Here is a 24,937-nt window from a genome sequence, read left to right as displayed (position 1 = left end):
TGCTGTAAATGCTGTGAGAATTGGTGGCTGGGTGGATGGAGAGAAATCTTATTTGTGCTCCCACAGAAACAAGACCGAAACTCCTTAAATTCCACTCTTTCCAGAGAAAGCACACAGATGAGAGAAATTCCCAACCACAGGGGAACTTTCAGCCAGTATTTATACACATTTGGATGTAAAAATTAGGAGAGAAATTGTCAGAAACATTATTTTCTCAAGGCTGATGTTCTCAGAACTGTTCATTTAGATCAATAGACCAAAAAATATGCACTCATATGAAAGTGGGTCCTGACTATAAGCTGTCAAAACACAAAGTAAAGCAGTGAAAATATTAAACTAACAGCATTAAAGCAAAATAAACAGTCAGAAGCCGTCGTGCTTCCATCTCTGGTAATCAATTTATTACCCTTTAAAGTTCCTCTTCACATACAGCTCCAAACTCTGCTTCACAGAGAAGCATGAAACTGCTAAAAGCTGCTAAAAGAAGCAATCCCTATCCATTGGCAAGGAAGATGGACTTTGCAGCAGCCAAGTGATCTGCTGACCTAAGGTGGGAACCAAGCAGGTGAAGCACGTTCCAAAATGGGGGAATGTTTTATGTGTCATCTCCCATTTATCAGCTGGGGACACACTGGCCTCAGTTGCTCAGCTCCAAACCACCTAGGAATTAAAAAACCCATTACTGTTATTTAGGAATACTGTATTGGCATGTACAGGTAATATGGGCAGATCCTAGACAATGTGCATGCCCATCTCCTTCCAAAAATCTGGGTAAGTAATAAGGTGGCTAAGTATGGACTTAACCGTCTAACTTTACACATTCTTTCTCTTTTGGCAAGAGTAAGAAAGCTGAGCTTCTCCTTTACACCTATCTTCTTTAAAAAGCAAAATGGACCAGAAAGCTGGTTTCACTTCGCAGACTCCATTTGCTTTACTATTCAATATATAGTTTCAGGGTCAAAATAAGTTTCTTAGACACGGGCAACAATGTTTGCAGAATCTGATGAACACAACGTTCTCTGGCCTGCAAGTCCTTGGCCTCTATATTTGTACTGCCAACAGTCAATAGGGGCAGGATGAGCCTGTTAGGAACTGGAGAGATACCAAAAACTCCTTTCACATAAAAATGAATGGCCGCCAGACAGCGACAACTTTCATCCACAGATGGGCTGAGCTACTCGCACAAGGGGCTGATTTAGAGATGTGATGAGACAGACTGAGCAACAACAGTGATGATGTTGATCTTGTATGGCAATTAAAGATCATAGATGAAAAATTCTCTACCCGTGCCTGGTTTCAGTGATGTCTGAAAAAAAGCCCCAAAACTGAGATTTTATGAACTGAAACCCATGGCACTGTGGTCCGCACCCAGCTGCCACTGAAATCTACAGAAAGGCTCCCATAAGCTTCAGCAGGGTCTGAGTTGGGCTTTTACAGATGTAGTCACAGGGTACGGAAGATAATGAATAAAATAGTCCATTCCAAAGTCAAATACATGGCATTGAAGTTAAACGTGGAAACACAGGCAGTTTTATGATGACATTTTTGGCAGCATAGGGCCAAATCTAGCAGCTGCTGCAGGGCAGCGGGAATTTTGTCATCTATAAACACAGGCACAAGAAAACTAAATGTTTGGTTCTTTTACCCCTCTCACACTCCATCATACTTTATTCACAGAGGACTCCAAATAAAACCTGAGGGACCCCAGTCTCCATGCAAGTACTATGTATTGTAAGTAAAAGTGGCCAAATCAATATATAATGATTTTTAATGTATAAATATTTGCTATTTAAACAATTTGGAGATAGGCTGTATCAAATACCTTTATATTCATCTATGCAGCAATTTAAAATATTAATGATGCACATGCATTTTTCATGTTATCTGAAGATTCGCTCCCCCTTCAAATGGATTCTTCTATTTATTTTGTCCACTATAATACCATTAATTAGACAAGCTCCTCAATAGGCTCTTATGTCTCTGACACTTCAGAGATCTCTTAATAGCCTGTGACAGCAAAGGAAAGGAACTCTTTTGAAATTGCCATTTAGTAACTGTTACATAGCTTGCAGTTTTACCTGAGGTAACCAGAGCATGCTTTAGAGCTCAATAGGTATCTATTATGCCCAGAAAATCAACTGTAAATTCGAGTATTTCCATGTTAATAGCTGCCTCTCCACAAGGTTGGTAGTCAGAACAGAATTGAGAGTGCCAGAAAGCAATATACAACTACTAATGTCTGTATGTATTTAGTTTTAAATGATAAAAAGGTATCTATTAAAGAGTTAGCTGTTCAAAATCCCAGAAGCACTAAAATAAAATTTCAAAGACAAGCTGAGCCAGTCTTTCATAAAAAGCTCCTTTCAACCTTCAACCGTCTTCAAAAAGCCTCAAACTGGACTCATTTACCATGTGCCTGGAAGGTCCCCCTTCTGTTTACAAAGCCGTTGCTGAAGCTCAGGAATTCCTGCAGCTGAAAATAGTTGAGGCTGCAAGAATATTTTGGCAAAGTACTCATTCTAGTCTTACGCTCCCTCCTTGGCATCTGCTGTTGAATTTAGACAGAGACGGGATACTAGAAGGGCATTTGGCCTGAATCAGTATGGCCATTCGTACGTTCTTAGTGTTAGGTTATAGTGGTTTACAGCAAGGCTCTGCAGCCTCCTTCCTGCATCCCCTCTGCATGCCTGCTGCGATCTCCTAATGATGGGGACAAGCGTTCCTCAGCATCCAAGCGACCCAGCCCTGGTCGATGAGTCTGGAGACACAGGGGAGGCCAAGAGGAAAGACAGTCATTCTGTTAAGGAGCGCGCATGGACAGCAACCACAGAAAGAGAAGGAGGAAAGAGAAATGCACTGTTTGGTCCTGTGAGCCTGATCCCTGTGGGACATCATTAAAGCAAAGGTGATGCTTGGGGTGAGAAGAAACTGAATTATCAGCTCCTGCCCCTACCCAGTATGGAGAATCATATAATACTCCTTAAGCATTTAGAAGACCCATCCTTAAAAACATTAGGGCTTCCTAGCACTGCCCACGCACACTTCCATTTCAGAGTGGCATGCTGGAAGCCATCTACTCCCCTATTTGCCCATGGCCCTTTTGTTTCCATTGCTCTCACTCCCCAGAGACGGGAGTGCTCCTGCCGCATGTACAGACACCACTTATGCCCCTTCTCATGCTCTCTCTATTCCCTAACTCTATTTGGGTATGCAAGCCAAATTCATTTAATCTCCTCTCACATGAAAAGCTATCCTGCTCCCCTTGCCAGCCTTTCCTGTACTTGTTTCAGTCTTAATTCATCCTTCATCTATATGGGTGACCAGAGCTGCATTCAGGAGAGGAATCGCTAGTCCCTTACATAAGGGCATTACTATTTTTCTACTGTCATTCCTAAAGCCCCCTCAGACTTCATTACCTTCTCACTGTCACATCACCTGTGGATACCAGTGATCATTATCCAATCTGCCTAAAGCAGCACACACAGCCCACCCCCTTTCTAGCTGATGAGATCCCAGATTTCAGTAGCAATTTTTAGCAGTCCATCAGGTCAAGCCCTTGCATTAGTGCCATTTCTATTACTCTAGCCCTCGAGGTCCCACAGCTGCTCCCATCTGATGTTCTGATCTTCCTTTGTACAGATGATGGCTCTCAGCTTTGTGCAACCAGCCACTACAATTAGCATGCGCCTGCTTTGTGTGTCAAGGCTGCTGGTAATAACACTAAATAAAATCTCTCCCAAAACTGGTCCTTGAAGAACTTCCCTGGTGGCCTTCCCTCTACTCTGATACTCCCCCTTCAACACTAGCTACTGCTGTCTCATCAGTCTTCACTATCTGATGCATCTTATAGCTCCTTGTTTTCTTCAGCTTAACTAATAATTTCTCAGGGGACACCAATTCAGTTATTTACTCAGGTCTAGGCAGATTACATTTACCACCGTTCTTTCACCTAGAAATTCAGACATTAGGTATCATGTCTGCATAAAACAGAGGGTGAGGGTTGTATTCAGAGGGTTGTATCCAAATGTATCCTCATTTGGGGAGGAGTGTTGAATTTAAATGCACAGACAGCTGTTCCACATTTCCCTGTCTTGGGAACAGTCAAGATATTTCAAGGCTCACCCTCCGAGAAGGCAATACCTGTCATCTGGACTTACTCTAAACATAGTTTTAGCTCAGGCCTTCAGGATTTGTTCCTCTAACATCTGAATGCTAATACTGAATTTTTGTTGTAGCAGGACTTTCTTAATACTTCAGTGTTAACTTTTGCAGCTATTGCAGTAACAAAAATTGATCACTTAATTCAGACGATCTAGCAGTGAACTCATTTAAGCTCCTCTCTTCTCTCTATCCCTCCTCCTCCATACACACTGATGAGCAAATCATTTAGAGAGGGGTTTGTCTGCTGACTGTATGAATTTTACTCAGCAGGAAAATACATTCACCTAATTGCATTTCAAATGGTGAGTATCTGAATAAATGAACAAGTTGTTCTATGAAGAGAGGAATTAATGAAGACTAGTTTCCTGCGGGTTTGCATCCTGTGTTCCTCCATTTCCTACACTTCTGCTGTCCCCTCTTCTGCACAGTCCCTAAGACCTCACCTTGCCACATCCCACCTAACTCATCTCCTCCAGCTGCAGCTCCTTCCTGCCTCCTGTTGGCTTGTGCATGCTGGCTGGCCAGCATTAGGCTCAGCGTGCAATGGAGGAGGCAACTGCTGGCTTCAGACCTTCATGGCCCAGCCTGCTTCTGCTCTGTTCCTCTCCCAGTCCCAGGAGTCTTGCACAGACCTCAGATATCTGAAGGCCTGTCCTTGTGTTAAATCTGATTGGAAATGGTCAATTAAATGGCCATTTAAAAAATGTATTTAGATGACTAGCAATGAGATGGTGTGATCATGTATGCTTCAGCCTCTCAGGAGGTGGCTAAATATCTCTTGGAGCACACGTCAGAGCCAGTCCTGCTCGCAGAGCTTGTCAGGCTTCACAGTTCTGAAGCACGACATTGTGCATAGCAGTCATTCCCACCACCAGCTACAGAGGACAGACAGGACATTTCCCATATTAGCATTATGAGAGTGATTAGAGCCACCTAATTATAGCTGTGCAATGACAAAAATCTCAGCTCACAGATGTCAAGTTAGCCAGGCTTTTAAATCCTTCATGTCCTGTGGCTTAGATTATTCCTGCTTTATAATTTTTCATCCATGTTATGATTTTCTGTCCAATTAATTCTGTGGGAGGACAGCAGTTCTCAAATGAATACGGAGTAAATACAATCAATAACAAATGGATTGTTATGAGAGTTCAAGTCATTATTGCATTGTTAATATTTTCCAGTAGTTCGGGTTTAGTTATATTTTTGTGTGATGTATGACACATTAAAAACATAGCAAATGCTTTAAAGGTCCTGTTCTGTTTTCAAAGCCGCTACTGTACCAGTTTCAAAAAAAAAATAATGACCCAAAAGGGACCAAAGAAGTTTATACTTCCCTCAGTGCAGCAGATTTGCATATAGTGTAGCTAAGAGGTGTATTTGACCCCAGCATTTATAATTAACTCCTAACTTGTCATATATAAAGAAAAGCTTTATTTTCATTTCAGTGTTTTTGTGGCACTGTAATTCCAAGAAACACCAATCAGCTATCAAATGCTGACAACTTGCACTTATCACTGATTAGGGCTAGATATGAACTATAAACCTAGCACATTACCATAGTGTAACAGCTCATTACCAGTCTAGCTTTCCTAGCTAATCTTTTGTACTAATTTTTATTTAGGGACCTTCTGGCTAGCTCATCTGAAAATTATACGCTAATGATCTGAGCAGAATTGAGATCTTTAAACGGTAACACGAGAAAAAAATAATTCTGTTTGATCTCTTTATGTTATGATAGATGCCATTTAATCAATTAACACAGCAGAACTTCCATTCCATTTCAGACCTTGCAAATATAAAAGAAAATAGAAAAGGGTGAGAGCTTCACACATCTCTAGACCTTAGCCACCATGTAAAAGAGCATCATATATAGTATCAAGGAATGTTTAGGAGCAGAGTCACTCAGACAGCAGTCAAGACACTATTTCCTGTGGGTCTCCTACAAGTCTACCATAGGGGATTGCCAAGGATGTGACTGCTGCTAGTAGAGGGGACATGTCTGAGACAGGGTCACAGCACTGTGCACTGTGTTCTGTGGAGATGTCAGGCAGCAGCGTGGCCCAACAGGCATCCTGGGGTGCCTGCTGCCAGTCAAGCCTCCAGAATGTTTAACATGGGGCACTGGACCCCTGGAATGCCTCAGAATCAGAAATGTGGCTTCCAATTATGTCTGCCTTCTTCACCCCACCTGCTTGAGATTATGAAAGTATTTGAGAAACTGCAGCCAGAATTCAGATTCTGAATAACCATGGACTAAAGATACTGCAGCAATGACAATGAGTGCTTCACAGTTATTTGCCAGTACTATATGATAAATAAAAATTACTTCTGAAATATACTGGAGATAAAGAAGGAAAAGAACAGGATGTTTCAAAATGTTACCACTTGTTAATGAGTGCAAAGGATTAAAGATGGTAAGATGTAGGTAGGAACAGGTAGGAAAATGTATCTGATCCACATTCTGTAAAGCTTGTGTACATTAAGGGCATCATGGGATATAAAAGTTCTATATTTAATAATTAATATAAACAGATTGAGAGTAATGGAAGAAATATTTGAGAATCATAGAATTGTTTAGGTTGGAAAAGACCCTTAGATCATCAAGTCCAACCGTTAACCTAGCACTGCCAAGTCCACCACTAAACCATGTCCTTAAGCACCACATCTACATGTCTTTTAAATACCTCCAGGGGTGGTGACTCAACCACTTCACTGGGCAGCCTCTTCCAATGCTTGACAACCCTTTCGGTGAAGAAATTTTACCTAATATCCAATCTAAACCTCACCTGGCACAACTTGAGGCCATTTCCTCTTGTCCTATCACTTGCTACCTGGGAGAAGAGACCAACACCCACCTCGCCACAACCTCCTTTCACGTAGTTGCAGAGAGCAATAAGTTCTCCCGTCAGCCTCCTTTTCTCCAGGCTACACAACCCCAGTTCCCTCAGCCACTCCTCATCACACTTGTTCTCCAGACCCTTCACCAGCTTTGTTGCCCTGCTCTGGACATGCTCCAGCACCTCAATGTCTTTCTTGTAGTGAGGGGCCCAAAACTGAAACACAGGATTCGAGGTGCGGCCGAGTACAGGGGCACGATCACTTCCCTAGTCCTGCTGGCCACACTATTTGTGGTACAAGCCAGGATGCTATTGGCCTTCTTGGCCACCTGGGCACACTGCCGGCTCATATTCAGCCAGCTCTCGACCAACACCCCCAGGTCCTTTTCTGCCAGGCAGCTTGCCAGCCACTCTTCCCCAAGCCTGTAGCATTCCATGGGGTTGTTGTGGCCCAAGTGCAGGACCTTGCACTTAGCCTTATTGAAGCTCATACAATTAGCCCCAGCCCATCAATCCAGCCTGTCCAGATCCCTCTGTAGAGCCTTCCTCCCCTTAAGCTGATCAACACTCCCGCCCAGCTTGGTATCATCTGCAAACTTACTGAGGGTGCACTCAATCCCCTCGTCCAGATCATTGATAAAGATATTAAACAGAACTGGCCCCAACACAGAGCCCTGGGGGACACCGCTTGTGACTGAATGCCAACTGAAGTAAACTCCATTCACCACAACTCTTCGGGCCTGGCCATGCAGCCATTTTTTTACCCAGCGAAGCGTATGCCCGTCCAAGCCATGAGCAGCCAGTTTCTCCAGGAGAATGCTGTGGGAAACTGTGTCAAAGGCTTTACTAAACTCTAGGTAGACAACATCCACAGCCTTTCCCTCATCCAAGGGACCCCAAGGGGGTCACCTTGTCATAGAAGGAGATCAGGTTGGTCAAGCAGGACCTGCCTTTCATAAACCCATTATGACTGGGCCTGATCACCTGGTTGTACCTGCACATGCTGCGTGATGGTACTCAAGATGATCTGCTCCATAACCTTCCCCGGCACCGAGGTCAGACTGACAGGCCTGTAGTTCCCCGGATCCTCCTTCCAGCCCTTCTTGTAGATGGGCGTCACATTTGTTAACCTCCAGTCAACTGGGACCTCCCCGGTTGGCCAGGACTGGTGACAAATGATTGAAAGTGGCTTGGTGAGCCCTTCCGCCAGCTCCCTCAGTACCCTTACATGGATCCCATCTGGCCCCATAGACTTGTGTGTGTCTAAGTAGTGTAGCAGGTTGCTAACGATTTCCCCTTGGATTATGGGGGCTTCATTCTGCTTCCTGTCCCTGTCTTCCAGCTCAGGGATGGGGTACTCAGAGAACAACTGGTCTTACTATTAAAGACTGAGGCAAAGAAGGCATTAAGTACCCCAGCCTTTTCCTCATCCTTTGTCACTGTGTTTCCCCCCGCATCCAATAAAGGATGAAGATTCTCCTTAGCCCTCCTTTTGTTGCTAATGTATTTGTAGAAACATTTTTTATTGTCTTTTATGGCAGTAGCCAGATTAAGTTCTAGTTGGGCTTTGGCCCTTCTAATTTTCTCCCTGCATAACCTCATGACATCCTTGTAGTCCTCCTGAGTTGCCTGCTTCTTCTTCCAAAGGTCATAAACTCTCCTTTTTTTCCTGAGTTGCAGCCAAAGCTCCCTATTCAGCCAGGCTGGTCTTCTTCCCCACCGGCTTGTCTTTTGGTGCATGGGGATGGCATGATCCTGTGCCTTTAGGATTTCCTCCTTGAAGAATGTCCAGCCTTCCTGGACTCCTTTGCCCTTTAGGGCTGCCTCCCAGGGGACTCTGTCGACCAGTCTCCTAAACAGGCCAAAGTCTGCCCACCGGAAGTCCAAGGTAGCAGTTCTGCTGACCCCCCTCCTTACTTCTCCAAGAATCAAAAACTATCATTTTGTGATCGCTATGCCCAAGGCAGCCTCCAACCATCACATCACCCACACGTCCTCCTCTGTTCACAAACAAGAGGTCCAGCAGGGCCCTTCCCTACCTGTCTCACTCACCAGCTGTGTCAGGAAGTTATCTGCCACACATGCCAGGAGCCTCCTAGACTGTTTCCTCTCTGCTGCCTTGTATTTCCAGCAGACATCTGGTAAGTTGAAGTCCCCCACGAGAACAAGTTCTAGCGACTGTGAGACTTCTCACAACTGCATATAGAATATTTCATCTGTGTCTTCATCCTGATTAAGTGGTCTATAACAGACCCACCTCCCACCTCTGCCTTGTTGGCCTTCCCCCTGTTTCTTACCCATAAACACTCAACCCGATCGTCACCATCATTAAGCTCTAGACAATCAAAACACTCCCTAACATACGGGGCTACTCCACCACCTCTCCTTCCTTGCCTATCCCTTATGAAGAGTTTATAGCCATCCATTGCAGCACTCCAGTTGTGTGAGTCATCCCACCATGTTTCCGTGATGGCAACTATATCACAGTTTTCCTGCTGCACAATGCCTTCCAGCTCCTCCTGTTTGTTGCCCATGCTGCGTGCATTGGTGTAGACGCACTTCAGCTGGACTATTGATCCTGCCACCTTTTTGGGGGGCAAAGCCCTAATTCCTATGTGACCATTCTCAGGTGCTTCCGTGGTTTCTAACACATCCATAACCCTTGCATCTTTGCTGCCACATGGATCTCTGTCCCCTACCTCCACTGACATGGCAGACTGAAGGACCTCATTAACACACCGTCCCTCAAACATTGGTGTGCCGCTCCCAGGCTTATCTCTAGTGAGCCTGGTTTTATCCCTTTCCCCCTTCAAATCTAGTTTAAAGCTCTTTCAATTAGCCCTTCTAACTCCTGTGCAACGATCCCTTTCCCCTTTGAGACAGCTGTATCCCATCTGTTGCCAGCAGGCCTGGTGTCGTATAGATTGACCCATGATCAAAAAACCCAAAATTCTGCTGGTGACACCAGGCTCAGAGCCAGGTATTGATCTGCTGGCTCTTCCTGTTTTTTCCCTCATCAGTCCCTGCAACTGGAAGGATAGAGGAAAACACTACTTGTGCTCCTGAAGCAGCACAAGATCACATTTAGGGGCTATGCCATTTCCTGCTATCTAACTGTGCTGGAGTTTCTTTTCTGAAGACTATGAGATTCACCCAACAATACCAATATTGTGCCCTGTATTTATGGTTCCTGCTCTGAATGAGTCAAAAATAGAGATGGTTAAAATGCACATTAATGCCTTGAAAAACAAATTATGTCTCTAAATCAACCACTCAAACGCATCCATTGCTGGTCTATACTTGTGCAATTCAAAACTTAGATAATAGCAGAGGACAGACAGAATGCTGAGCGAGTTCTCAACACTCATCTAGCCTTGACCTTAAGATAATAAGTGCATAGCCTTTGATCTGCAAGAAGCTGGACCTCTTTCCTAAATATGGTGGTAGAGAATTTTTCTTCCTACTATTGGCAAAAGGAGCAAAAATCCCTCAGGACTCCCCTTCTTGGAACCTGCACAGCAAGAGCAGTGAAGACTTGCCACTCTCTGCCCATCTTTCTAGATCTCCCAAAAGAATGTTCTCTACTTAAATATGCAAAGGTTTGCAGATTTAACTGCCAGAAATGTTGCAATATGAACACAATCAGACCATGGGGCTGGGAGATGTTAATTTACTATGAGAAACAGTAACAGTTATTAGTCTGAGGCTGAGATTCCTGAAAAGAATCAGGTACCGCTCCACAGAGAAGCACCATTGATGGATGGAACCTGGCCAATGGAATTAAAAACGTATTTTTAAGGTTTATACTATCTTTGGCATGGGTTTGATATAATAGCGTTATCAGAGAAAATCCAAAATCTTACATATTAAACAATGTAAATTCTTCTCTAATCAAATGAGCCAATTTGTAAAGAAAACCTTATTGTGGTATCTGTTTCCAATAGCCAGTTTATTGTCAAATATACCTACTGACTTGCTTGTAATTGTTTGCTTTCATTGTCTTACCTCTGTGAAAAAAGATGTTTGGTAGAAACGTTTAAGCAAAACTATGAATTTTCTTGGGAGGATGAAAAAATCCATTTCAATTTTCAGAGTACAGTTAACAGATGTGTTTGTGATACTAGTAGAGACCAGAGGAGTTCTGCTACAGCACTACAGAAGCATCATGTCCCTGTCTGGACAAGCCCTGACCCTGCTGGGAAGACAGGTGACAGCCCCTGGGAGCATGTACAGCAGAGAGACCCAAAGCATCACATTCAGATTCACAGCAGCCAGAGCCTTCCCCCAAACAACACCCTCATCGCCATGGGGCTTCTTGCGCTGAGATGAGCGTGAGGGGAGCTGACACGGCACCTGCAAATGGACACAAAGGACTTTGCCAGTCATGTAACCTTCTTGAAGTTTATGTCTCACATGCACAAAAATGATTCCAGGTGAAGGAGCTCACAGAGGACTGCAATCAAGAGTAGCTCAAAACCAACTGATTATAATGCCATTACATAGCACATAGCCATCCAAAATGGCAGTAGTCACCTAACAAGAGAAAAGAAAATCTGTTACCAGCTTAACGGGCTTATTTTATATTCTGTATGATGCAAAGATCCTAAAGGTTACCAAAACACACCCTCACTTCTTCTGTAAAACACACTCCACAGTAAGCAGCCTCAACCCTTGGCTGAAAAAAACATAGGAGCATTTCTCAAATCTCACTGGAGCACAATGTGGTAGGGTGCCAACTGGTTCTCTTTCACAGACATGTATTTTCAGAGTCAAATCTTATTCAGCTTTCATCCTCCATCAGCCCCTCTTTCACATCAGTGTAAACTATTGCAACTACAGCAGTTACCCCCAGTTCCCTTTTTTTTGACATAAGAACTATCCTCCATCACTCCAGCAATGTCTGCACATGAGAGAGATGAGCAGGATTCAGGACATGCATGTCGGCGTGGTCTGACTGAGTACACAGAGCTCCTAGAATACTCACTCTCCCTCTCTGAAAAAGTGCAGTTATTTCTCTAACACCATACCTTTGGAAACATTTTTTTTGTTATGCAGTGCTTTTCAACTGGCTAGCAGATCTAGGTAGTGCATCTAATTCCTGTCCTCTTGCACAGGTGTGTAACTTCAAAGTACATCACATGGAGCCTGTGAAAACTCTTGTTTGCAAGAGAGAAGAAACGCAGTCTAGGAGTGCAAAAGATTCTGCTACTCTGTTTATAGCTGGAGGCAGACATGAAAATTGTGTTAAATCCTCAAAAGACTGCTCCAAGGAGATTCAGATTGCACTTGCACGGAGATGATGAGGTGCTTTTAACAGCTCACCTTGTAAGTGGCTCCCCTCGCTTGTTCTCCGGCTGTCTCCGAGTTGAGCGGCACAGGCGCCTAGTGCAGTCTGAGCTGCCCGAGGGACTGGCACACGCGACACGGGAGCCACGCGAGAGCCCTGCCCTCTGGAGCTCCCACTGAAGGCAGGCAGGACAGCCAGGAAAGCTGCAGGCTGTGCAAGCTGCCTACAGTGAGGGCAGCAGGACAGAGACTTCAATCAGTGAGAGCACCCACTCCTGCAAAGAGCGTAATCCGTTGTACATCCTTTTCCGAGCCCAAAAATCCCTTCACGTCTATGACAGCTCCCAACTTTCTCCTTTTATCCTATTTATAGAGGCTGAAGACTGTATCTCCATAGCTCCCAGGTTTGTACCAGCACCCAAACCAGCTGCTGCCATCATCCTGCTACCCAGCTTTCTGCTCTTCGGAACCAGCCATACCAAAGGGAGCCAGAAGGGCTGATATTTCTGACAGTATGGACATGCATTTTGTCATTGATTTTCAAAATGAGTGAAGCTTTATTTCTGCCCAAGAGCACAAACTAAGGAATAGGGAAAGAAACAATTTAGTAACTCCCCCCACCCCTCAAAAATAACCCACTGGAAAATAATTTTAAATATGGCAGGTAGAACAGTTTTGCTGATGGGGTAGATGAGACAAAATACAGCTAAAACAGTTAAATCTGCTGTCTGAAATTAATTTTACTGAGTCTTGTCACATATTGCTAGAAAGCATGTCACCTGATAGCATTTATAAACAAAAAAAAATTTAAAAAGTAAAATAATCTAACAAGTTTGTTCTGCAGAAGGAGAGAGCTAATTTTAATATTTCAGAAGATAGTTCTAACCAGCCTGCTTAACTCTAAAAAATCAATGCATATTTTAAAAAATTCACTTCACATCTGTTCATTGTGTACAGGCCTGGAGGCAACCACCAGCCAGAAAACTTTGATCATCCAGCAGAAGCTAGCTGGTATCTGAAGAGCACAAGAGGATTGTCTTCATTGCTTTCCTCTCAAACATGTTATGAAAATAAGAACTTCAGTAAAAGTTTGTATGGAAAAAACCATTTTGCAGTTGCAATGCCATTCAAATGCTCTTGAAGCAATAAGACAAACTGGCTGAAATATGCTCCATTTACAACCACGCGGTTCTCTTCAGAGCTTCTAGGGCCTGTCACTCCATTGACGGGGTGGTGTTAAATAGAGTCCAAGAAAAGAGTATGAAGAAAAATTGTTCAACTATTTGCCCAGAAAATGTAAACCAAGTTTTTGTTTATTTTCAAGTTAAGGTCACAAATACTATTTATATACATTGAAGAGGAAAATCAAATAGTCCTGCTTGTGCCACTTCAGTAGTCAAAAATCCCTATTTAGGTGGCATGTTCCTGTATAACCTTCTTGAGCTCCAAATTCATGGTCACAGACCCATTTGCAACCAGTCAATAGATGATTCTACATTTCCAGTTTTCACATTCACCAGTTCCATCAATCATGTCCCTTGCAATCCCAAACAAACTCATCACTAGGTAACACTTAACCACATACTGCCTCTTTCAACAAATAAGCTGTTAATCATCAAATACTGAACACGAACTACAGCATACAATATCCCTTAGCAAGGATTTGAGGATTATCTCATCTAATTAGATATAAGCATGTTTTCTAATCTGTGGGCTTAAGCCAAAGCCCAATAAAAAGATTTCCATTGACTTACACTGAGTTTTGGATCAAGCACTGGGAGAACTTGATTTTGCAGTTCAAAGAGAAAGAGACCTTAAAAAAAAGTGTAACTAAATGATGAAGGAAGAAAAGTGGTTAACTGAGTTAAATCATCCGGCACAGAAATGGACTGGACATCCCATATCCCTGCTAGGGTAGAGGCTTAAGACACTGCTGAGAATTTCTGGATTTCTTTGATGCCATGCAAGTGTAACAGTCCAGCCGACTGCTAGTTTTCAGACTCCTAAAAGCAGAAGAGTTTTTAGTAGACACACTACAACATGTTTTATTGTTTATTTGTATAACTGCCTGCCGCGTGCAAACACTTTCCAAACAAGGATGAAATAAATTATCAAAATGGAAGTACAGCTATTGAAAATTGTTAAAGATTTGGCCCCAGAACTCTGCACTGAAATTGCGTAAGCCTTGCCCCTAACCAATATGGAACTGTTTATTAGGTAACTGTTAATTAATATTTGTTTGTTACATATTTATTTTGCTTTTAAATCATTCTATCAATGAAGTGTTCACTTCAGCTCTTGGGAATTTATTCCATTGATTAACAGGAATCACTGCTAGCATGCTTTCAAGTTTATATTCATCTGTCTCATCACATAAGGATAAGAAATCATTCTGCCACTTTGTCGCACCAGAAACAATTCTCTCCTCCTGCGTGTATTCACATCCTTGAAATACTACAGAGTAGTTGTCATCTCCCCTCTCAGAGGTCTCCTTTCCCCAGCAAGCTATGACGCTTTATTTCTGTCATGGTGTTCTTCCAGGTGAGTAACCCTTTCATCTCAGACCATCCATAATTCTTTTTGCTTCTCTTTTAAATTCTCTGCAGCCTGTAACCTCTTCTTAGAGATGAGATGCCCAACTCTGAACAAGGGGCTACATACTGGCACTATACAAAGAAAAGCTATTTTCTTTGGTCATCTGCAGAGCGGTGTCTCTGCTCTCTTGCCCTGAGTCACACTGGTTTTGTGCAGGGAAAGAAGGATCAGTAGGGAAACGAAAGTTAATTTCACAGATCATATCCATATGCAAGAAGAAACTGGAGATAACAAAAAATGTGAAGTAAGGCTAATAAATATTACTACCTGCTTTTTGATAATTTGCTGCATTGCACAAGAGCTAGTTATTCCAAGAATATGACTATTTAAAAATTGTTCAATTATACATGAAATGAATTATCACCACATTTCCACGGGAGAACATATATTAATGTTCAATTGAGCCTGAACCAGTGGTGGAACAGGTGAGAATAAACTGCTGGATACCCTAACTGAAGGTTCAAAATGGCATTTTAATGAATTAAGTACAGATTCATGTGTATATGAAATCACCACAATGGCCTATTTGGGTCCCACTCAAGTTATATTTCAGCAATATCTGCACGCTACTGGATTGCTTGTTCGTTACCAGTCATGTCTGTGCTGGCCCAGGACCTAAGTAGCGTCCTTCCATGATGCAGCTATCTGCTGCTGATAGGAATGGCTATTTAAATGCAATTAGTAATTGCTATTAAATCTGACTATAAACCACAAGCACTTCCCTTCTCATTTCATTTTGCAGTCCATCATTATTTGCTTGTTACAGTATCTGTAAAGCAGTAATTCGTCGAGTGGTTCAAAGACCATTAAAAGAGCTAGCTCATGAGGCCTGATTCTTCCCACTTGAACACTTATGCAGAATGGAGCCATGCCAGCTGAGAGCTGTTGTAAAACTGGTGTAACAGGGGATCAGGCTCAGTGAATGCAACGCACTCATTTACATCCGCTACACATGCATGCAGACACCTCTGCTCCCATAATTATCACATTGCCAGTCTGGCAGGACTGAGTTGAAAACCCAAAGCTGGGGAATGGCAGCTCCGCTGAAGCTTTCCTTGAGGATTTTGTCTACTGTCTCTCATTAACTTGATGATGAAACACAGTACTGTAAGACGTGTGCAGATAAAGCTCAAATCTGCACTATCAGCTGTACAAAATGTCCTACAATAAAGTGCATTGTTGATGAACACTACAACAGTGATTGCTGGAGCACGCAAAATCCGTTATCCTCATGCTCTTGAGTTGCAGATGAAATTACTCTCATAAAATGTAAGAATTTTTTCTACATTCACAGACTGTGCATCCCCGATTCCATCTATTTTATGTAGTTCCCTGGAATAAGAAGAAAATAGTCAGAAATTCAACCTAGTGAAACTGTTAGCTACAGAAAAACCCCAAAGATGAAAGCCATTGCCAGATGCTCCAAGTCCTCATTATATCTGTGCTGACAGTGTTTCAGTGCTCACCTCTTGCTGGCAACTGCATTGCTGTTCCATGGTGCTAAAGCACTCTGACTGGTGTCAAAGAGCATGCACCTAAGGCCAGGTCCTCAGCTGGTATAATACGGCATTGCTCCAGTTGCTTTGCTGTCTGTTAGCCAAGGCTCTGGTCCATACGACCTGGCTGCCCACATCATGGAAAAAATCTTTTGTTCCTGAGCAGCTTGTGGTTTTGATAGCTAATTAGGAACTATTTCACATTCAAGACAATCTCTACTGACCGCTCTCCTACAATTGGATCATTCAGGGGTATTTCTTAGGCTTATTTCTCTTTTTAAATGGGCTCATTTCTTGTTCTCTTTTGCTTCCCAGTTCTTCTCTGTGGATTGTTGTCTCCTCTACACATTATCTCAGTGTCTCTCAGAGCTCTCCCATTCATTTTGGGCCATTTCCCAGTCCTGTGATTGTGTCAGCTGTCACTCATGTCCTCATTTTCATTCTTTATTTCCCCTTCATCTGCTCTCACATTTCCACAAGTAAAACAGCAAAACGGTTCTTCATCCACTTCTAATATATTAAATACTAAATTAACACAGAAAGATGGGAGATTCCAAAGGTGGCAACAGATTTTTTCTGAGGCTTTCTGTGGTCTTTGTACCAAGTTCTCATTGATGAGAAACAAAAGCAAAGAACAGAAGACTAGTAGATGCAGCAGTGGAGAGCAAAAGTGATTCAAATCTCTCAATTAAAAAAAATAAATTATTTTAGGTTTAGGTGCTGATGATGTAACCAATAAACAGATTGCTCATTGGGCATATAGTTCAATTTTGATATCATAGTTCAACTTTGGTATAAGTTCAACTTAGGCCTGGTAAGCAGACATGGTTGCATGAATCCCACAAAACTAAGACTTAGTACGAGCTCATAAATAAGGATAAAATCTCCAGTACTAATACTAGTTATTGTACAAGAATTGTATTATGGACCGGTTTTTAGCTTTCCTTATCTCTTCCTGAAAAGTTGTTACTGACATTTCTTCTGAGAAAAATAATCTAACTCACACTATAAATGCAAAGGCAAGATGTATAAACAAAAGATACCTGGAATCCCAGTTCTCTTCACACAGTTTTTTTTACAGAGATGAAATAACTGCAGATAATTACACCCATTTAACCAAGAAAAGAATCTGAATTACTGGATCCATCCAAACCTCATTTTCGTTTTTACTCCAATAATTAACTAACAATTTAAAGAAAATATCTGATATACAGCATATTCTTTAGGCTCATCTTTTATACCACAATACTATAATCCAACACTTTCCCTTTTTTCTTCTTCGCTTAAAAGCAATAATAGCCTACGCTGGACCAAAAAACCTCAGATTTTGCATCCCATTAGGACCATCTAAGTGAGTCCTTAACTCTAAAAAAAGTGAAAAAAATAAGGTAACAGGGTCCTAGCAACAGTTAAAATGTAAGTAGTGCTTTTTGCCAAGTCTGAATGACCTTTACAAAGTCCTACTTGATTTTTTTCTAGCTCAGTTTTATAAATGGGAATAAATAAATAAATACAGAAATAAATTATTTTCCAAAGGTCATGCAGAAAGAAAGAATGGATTAGTCCATTGTTTAAGCACCAGATTAGATCTTAAAACGCAGTGGCTCTGCCACTAAGCCTCTTGGGCAGCCTTGCACCAGTCACTTAATATCATTTTATTTTCTACAGATAGGATAAAAAAACCAATACCAGCACATAAGATCTGTGAGGAACTGCAACCATATGACAGAGAAGCAAAATTGCCAAGAAAAAAATTCATGCTTTTGACTCACACCCATCTATTTTATGGACAAGACTCCCTCCTTGGATAAGCATAAGCATGTAGTTCAAAATACAGGATGCCTCCAGAAACACTAGCACATTGGGATAGCACATTAAGAGAGAAACCTATTAAATAAAACAAGCAACAATTTCTGAAAGAGAAATTCATACAGCCTTGCACTTTTCTAAACAGTTTTCTTACATTCTCATAGTCATTAAAATGTATAAAAATGATTATTTCCAAAACAGCATTACCATGAATTATCACCACCCCCGTTGCCTAGCAACTGGAGTACTTTTTGAATAGTGAGCTCCATAAGCCAGTATCTGGAGTTTGTGCAAATGGGTATTCATTTGAGGGTTTAAAACACATTCGTCTTGGAAATCAGAGGCAGATGATGCAGCACTAATGTAAAGCTGAAATGCTTTTAAAAAAAATTAACTGGCACTAACAATTACTGCAGCTTAGCAAAACCCTCCTCCTGTAGCAGATCTGAGCCCTGCCAAACTTGGCCAGGGCAGGAGCTGACTCCCTTGCTCTTCCCTGGGCTTGCAAGTGCCCCTTCCCAAGTTTTATGAAGATATTTGACATTCCTGCAGAGAAAAGAATTCTTGCCCAGTCTTTTGAGGGATTTGCTCATAACTCAGGCACAAAAGAAACTGGTGATATTAAATGGCAATGTATTTAAGTCAAATTAAATGTTCTATTTTTATATAACGTACTGAGCTGGGTCATACCATGACGGAATGATGTGCTTAGTAAGGTTCAAAATAGGTCTGGACATTAACAGGGACAGAGAGATAACCCACTGAGATATTTGAGAGAGATTGTAAGTACATATATGAAAGATACAAACTCCCAGAAATCACGGCCTGGTCACTCATAAGCTCCATGTCGTTACCCATTATAGGGATTCTTGCCCATTATTCAGGCCCATGTGGAATTCAACTTGAATGCAGGACAACATCCCAAACCATATCAACCTGTACCATCTGATGTCTGAGAATTTCTAAATTATTTTCTTATAAGTTTAGGAGACAAGTTCCTGCTAAAGCTAGTGTCAATCTGTGTTACTATTCCCAAAATGGGGGGGGGGGGGTGGGTGTCCCAAGGGAGAAACATTCCAGCTTAATGGCTTTCAAGGCTTAGCCTTATGGGTAAGAAAAAAAAATGCAAAATGTGCTGAATGCCAGCATGTGTTTTTCATAGAGACTGCAGGCAGAGAGGCAAATTCATCCCTGGCATAAACACACAGCCCACTGAAGGCAATGCAGTAGCATCTGCTTATACCAGCTATGAATCTGAACAAGCTTTTCCCTACAACTACTACCTGTGGAGATAAAGCTGGATACAGCACTGAAGGGAGTTTAAGAGCCTGCAGCCTCTCAGACTTTAGAGAACTACATTTCTGCAGTAAGAAAAAACCTGATGTCTATGAAATCGTGAGTTTCCGGGCTCCCAGGAAGCCATGCAGTGCCTACTGACAGGCTGCCATAAAATGCTTAATGGCTGTTTAATAGCTCAGATAAAAAAGATGCTCCATTTTGTCTGCCACTCTATGGAAATTTGCTGAGACCACACACAAAATGCGTAGTGCTGTCACATAAGAAAACACTTCTGTTGTTTTCCTTTGGTCCCACTCAAAAAAGGCAGTTAACAAAATTTTAATTTTATCCCTAAAGATGAAAGAGAACACCCCTAAAGAAAGGGAAATTATCTCAGCTAGATAGGCTAGCTGTTGCTCTAAACAAGAGGTGCTACTGATCACCTATCACATCAGTCTATGGGATGTTCAGCCTCTTCTACAATGCAGCACACCCCCCCCCTTCCTTCCTCTCTTCTCCACTGAGAAGCAGCACACACCTGTACTGCCAGATGACTGAGCAAATAGTGTCTGCGCTCACCCAGCCACCAAGGCTCTTATTTCCATTGCTTGTGAATAGATCACATTTGGGAAAAAATGCTTTCTGCGCTCTTCTCAGCAAGAAGTGGACAAAACGTGCTCCAAAATATGCCAATATGCTTTTCAAATTACATTTTAAAAGTCCTCCTTAGAAACAGAGACATTGCCTCTGATTTACAGATGGCAAACCACTTTCTATACTTATACTCTATACTATCTGCTCTTATAGGAGCAAATCCAAGAGGAGATGCTGGCCTGAAGAGAGCTTTTATCTTCTTTCAGCTGTATAGAAACACTGATGAGCAAGTGTGCTGGCACCTCTGGCTGTGTAAGATCAGAAGTGCAACAGCTGGGAATCACAGCAGAAAGAGATTGGTAGTGCAGCAAGCAGAAGACATCTTTGGTAATGCTTTTCTCCCAGTCAGGCATTGCCAGGAAAGACAGCTGTTGTATTTGGTAACTAAACCTTGTATGTTTAGTTCTAGTCTAGGGAGCATCATTAACATCATTTTTTCTGTTCCTCCAGTTGGCCTTCCCTCCAATCCATAAAATCCAACAGGAAGGAAGACAGGTTTTTGATAAGCATAGTTTGAGCTACACTTTGTGAAGTGCAAGACTTCAAGCTATTTTCACACTATGACTAGGTGCATGATCCGCAAAACATTTCATGAACATTTATATGTACAAATTGGGTTGGCCCTTAACTGAATTCCAGTCTGACTGAGCTCCAGGAACAGGAAGATTTCCAGAGAACATGTTTTAAACCCAGACTGCCAAATAATTTTGGAAAATAAATGTTAGAACAAAAATAAAATTATAATCAAACTCAATTCATCTTTATTTTCCAAAATGAAGACAAAACCAAAGAAGTAAAACTTGTCATTACCTTGCAATCTTGAATGAACATGAGAAAATAATCATATTTGCAGCCTTTAAAATCATAAAAAGGGTAGAATGTATGGACTGAAATATGCTCTGTGAATGATTTGGTTAATTTTTCATGTCATCCTGTTGTTCCTAACTCCAGATCTCATATACATGTCCTTCATGAACAGTGACATTCATTAGCAGTTCGACTACAAGATGCTACTGTAAGCCATTCCTGTGATGCTAGTTGCTACTCCCTAGGCTTTAGGCTACAGAAAAGCAATACCGTCCACAAAATCAGAAACTTCTCATTAGGAAGGCTGTATGACTGCCTGGACTGGGTAATGAATCCGCACTTGGTTTCAGACCTGCACACGTGACAAATGGGGTGAGACAACGATGAAGAGAAATTAGTACAACACATACCCACTAGGTAAGCAATTCCTCTAAGTTCCTAGAAGCTACCTGCAGTAGCAGAGGCCAGTTGGCTAGTGTGACTAGAAGGGCCTACTTCTTTTTCGCAAGTGAAAGACTGACACTGAGATTCAAAACACACAAAAATAAAATGCAAAGTAACCTTGGATCACAGAAAGAATCTCATGACGAACATGCATGCTCATTGTGACATATATTTTCAAGAAACTAAATTCCACACAATGGACAGCAAAATAATATTCTCTATAGTGCTCCATTATGGCGACAACATTTGTCTCTGTGGAGCAAATCTGAAACTGGCTTTCAGATGTTTTGAAACATTAAAGAAATCTTTGAACAGTCCTAGAAAACAGAATCGTAATGCGCTGAACTTCAAGCCTTAAGATCTTTAAGACGCTTGGGTCCTATTTCAGCAGGCTTCTTCCTTTGAAACCTGAATGTCAAATACAGTGTAGCTAACAGATGTAAGGTTAGACCAGGTGTCACTGAACCTTAGGCAGGTTTTGCTGTACCTCAAGAGGGCTGCACTGACCCCAGCAGACTGTCTCCCTGCTTACCCCGAGTCTGCCTCAGGCCCAGACAAGCACACTGCCTGCACGCATCCTCTCATAAGGTGCAACATAAAATACCACTTACTTGTACGGGATGTGTTTGCTTCCATTGACAAGGGCGAGGATGACATTGCCCAGTGCTGACAATGAGAGACAGAGGCCAGAGCTTCCCTCCCGGTTTTTGCTGAGCACTTTCACGCAGCTACCCAGGTCAATAAGGTGCAAGCGGCTGCGACCTCCAGACACTGCCATAAACAAAGCAAGCAAACAGTTAGCATGTGCCTCCAAAAGCAGCTTCCCAGGAAAGCAAACGACTCGCCAGGACTTGTGAAGAGGAAACAATCCAGAAACCTTTCCTAATTCATGTTAGCAGCAACAAACTGTAGGGGTCCTGTTAACCCACTGTCAGCCTTTATTGCTGTACGTTGCTGTCCACTCCGGACTTGCTTAAAAATTGCCGAGGCTTTCAGCACTCATCCGCTCCTGCAGGTTTGACTCTGTGGGAGTCACCACTGTGCTTTTTTTTTTTTTAATATAGGTCTATTAGCCTGTACCTGAGTTGGCTCTGTTTCTGTCTCTGTCATTATGGATCCTCTGTCCAGAAAACTACAGGCTGGGAATTGCTGCTTGGTGAGCAGTGATCTTGGGGCAGCTTCTCTTATGTTTCCCATCTTGAATACTGGATCTTCACAAGAACCTGTGACACCCGTGGCATGTTCAACTTTGCTTTAAGTCTATATACTTTTACATTATCATCTGGGCTAAGAAAAGGTTTGCCATGCCATGGGTAATGGATTGTGGACAAGCTGCTCTGTTCTGAAAATAGTTTCTGTAAAACTAACAGTGGATCCCAATGATTTTTTCTTCTTCTTTACTCTGTATCAACACACTGCATTTAAAGTGAAAAGATGCTACTGTTGAAACACCAAGATTAACAGGCATTTGCTCTCTTTAAAAACCCATGGTTTCTTATGAACCCAGGATGGGGACTATGTAGACTTTACAGAAGTGCTTCTAATTATCTCAAGACAATTTCCTAGCTGGGTTTTTTTGCAGCTGATCTTTGACCACTCCTCCCTATTCTCAAGAGTTAGTTTAGAAACAATCTGTAGGAAAAGGCAGTTTTACTTCTAGGATCTTAAATCAAAAGTTAAGAGCACTATTTGAGGACACAAACATAACTTAAACAGGAGTGGAAATACTGTCACATCTGAGTTTACCTCTATGCAAATAAATTCACAGCCATTTTGACACAGAACCACAACTTATGCATCTGGTAAAAAAAAGTATTAGCAGTGGGGGGAGACCAGTTCACAAGCAAAGATGGCGATGGGAGCAACTACATGATGAGGACCCTTAGAAAAGAAGTTTCCAGATCCATTTCATTGCTTTGGAAATGTCTTATCAACCACAAGCACATTTTTTCAATGACCCTGCATTCAGTAGCTGTGGTACCATGCCATAGTATACAGGCATGTAGGTGCCATAGGCTGTAGAAATAAATAAGTTTACAGAGATATGTGAAGAAGACACTTGTAAAACTTCTACATATTGACAAAAAAGTGATACACGATCATATAATTTTGCAGATTTGCTCATAGGAAGAAAGTCTACTATGAAAAATGTCTATAAATATAGAAAACATACAGCTACAAAAGGTATATATAACTATTAGCTGTAACTTAAAACAAGTTAACCTACACTGGAAAAATAAGGAGAGAGATATTTCATTTTGCAAGCACTGCAAAACACAGGGCTCATTGCTTATTGCTACTACCTGGTGTCTTGCATGCCACAAAACTTTCTATAAAAATATAAAGCCTTTCTGTAGAATGTGTTATATATAATTGTTTCAGTTGTAGGTGATAGCTAATTAAAATGAACAACAATAAAACTACGAGTAGATTTTTATGATAAAAGAAAAAAGAAACATGAATAAAGAGAAAGAAGAGAAGACAAGAAAATAAAAGCAAAGCAGAGAGAAAAAAGAAAGAAGGAAGAAGGAAGGAAGAAAGAAGAAAGAGAGAAGAAGAAAGAAGAGAGAAGACTTTTTCTGTGAAAGTGGTTTATGCTATGGGATTTGAGAATAATATTCCAAAAATGTAGCCAGCATCTCTGTCAACAATTGTTACAATACAGTAACTTCTGCTTCTTTTAAGTCCTGTTAGTGCTTCAGCTACATCAGGTATTAGGCAACACGGGACTTCCATGTATTAAATTATACCGCAATATTGGTTGTCATCATGAGTATCATAAAACAGAAGTGAAGACTAAATGTCTGTTTAAAACTAATGTTGGTGGGTAGACATTCAAAATGCTGTAACAGTCCCCAGATTATATGACAACCCGTTAAACATGTCGATGGAAGTTTCACCACTCTGCTCTCAGTGGTTGGTACTGGTGGGATACTTCTCATGGGGAAGTATCCACATGCACTACGGGCTCCTGCACTCGCTGCAGAAAGTCAGACTTCCCTGGGGAACGGTCCAGGCAGCTGCACCTTCACCTCCTCTAAAATGCTCATGGACCACCTCTGCCTCCCCTCTAAGAGTCTTTAAAACTTTTAGACTTGAGAGTCCCCAAGTCCTCTAAGAGTGCTACCCTCAGAAGGCTGAAATTACCTTTTCTGAGTATCCCCCAATGATTTACTTAGAAAAACAAAGAAATGTTTTTAGTTGCTACTGAAAATGACTGCAGGTGACTTTACTGAATTATATATAATAAATATTTCTGTTGCTAAGATTACCAGACATTGGGGAAACAAAAGAATATGAAAGAAATCACTACCCTTCAAAATCTTAGTCGTATTGTTTCCACGCATATTCCTATTACACAGGCTGAGGAAATCCAGAATAAGAGAAAGTATTGGATCGTTCCTTCTTATTTAATTTATAAGTCAAAGAAAGACATTTTTAGGATGGCAGATCCACTTGCTTTATCTGAAAATGAAGTTAGTTGTTAAGCAAGTTCTCCACTAATGTGCCTGGCACCTATAGAGAGAAGAGGAGAAGTGGAACATCCTAACACTTGTTTTTGTCTATGGC

At 41.7% G+C, this 24,937-nt stretch overlaps 1 protein-coding gene across 6 annotated transcripts in view; it reads right to left on the bottom strand.

The window, feature by feature from the left end:
- KIF26B (kinesin family member 26B) overlaps positions 1-24,937 on the bottom strand; it is a 312,254-nt gene that overhangs the window by 38,775 nt on the left and 248,542 nt on the right. For all 6 annotated transcript variants that reach the window (XR_012041615.1, XR_012041613.1, XR_012041612.1 and 3 more), the window contains exon 10: positions 21,979-22,138. Coding sequence is in view for 1 of the 6 variants with exons in the window: in XM_072856504.1 (XP_072712605.1) it covers positions 21,979-22,138 (160 nt within the window). In the remaining 5 variants the exon portion in view is untranslated. The remainder of the gene's footprint in view (positions 1-21,978; positions 22,139-24,937) is intronic.

Source organism: Ciconia boyciana, chromosome 3 (genome assembly GCF_034638445.1).
Source record: "Ciconia boyciana chromosome 3, ASM3463844v1, whole genome shotgun sequence".
NCBI lineage: Eukaryota > Metazoa > Chordata > Aves > Ciconiiformes > Ciconiidae > Ciconia > Ciconia boyciana.
This window is presented reverse-complemented; position numbering and strand designations above follow the sequence as displayed.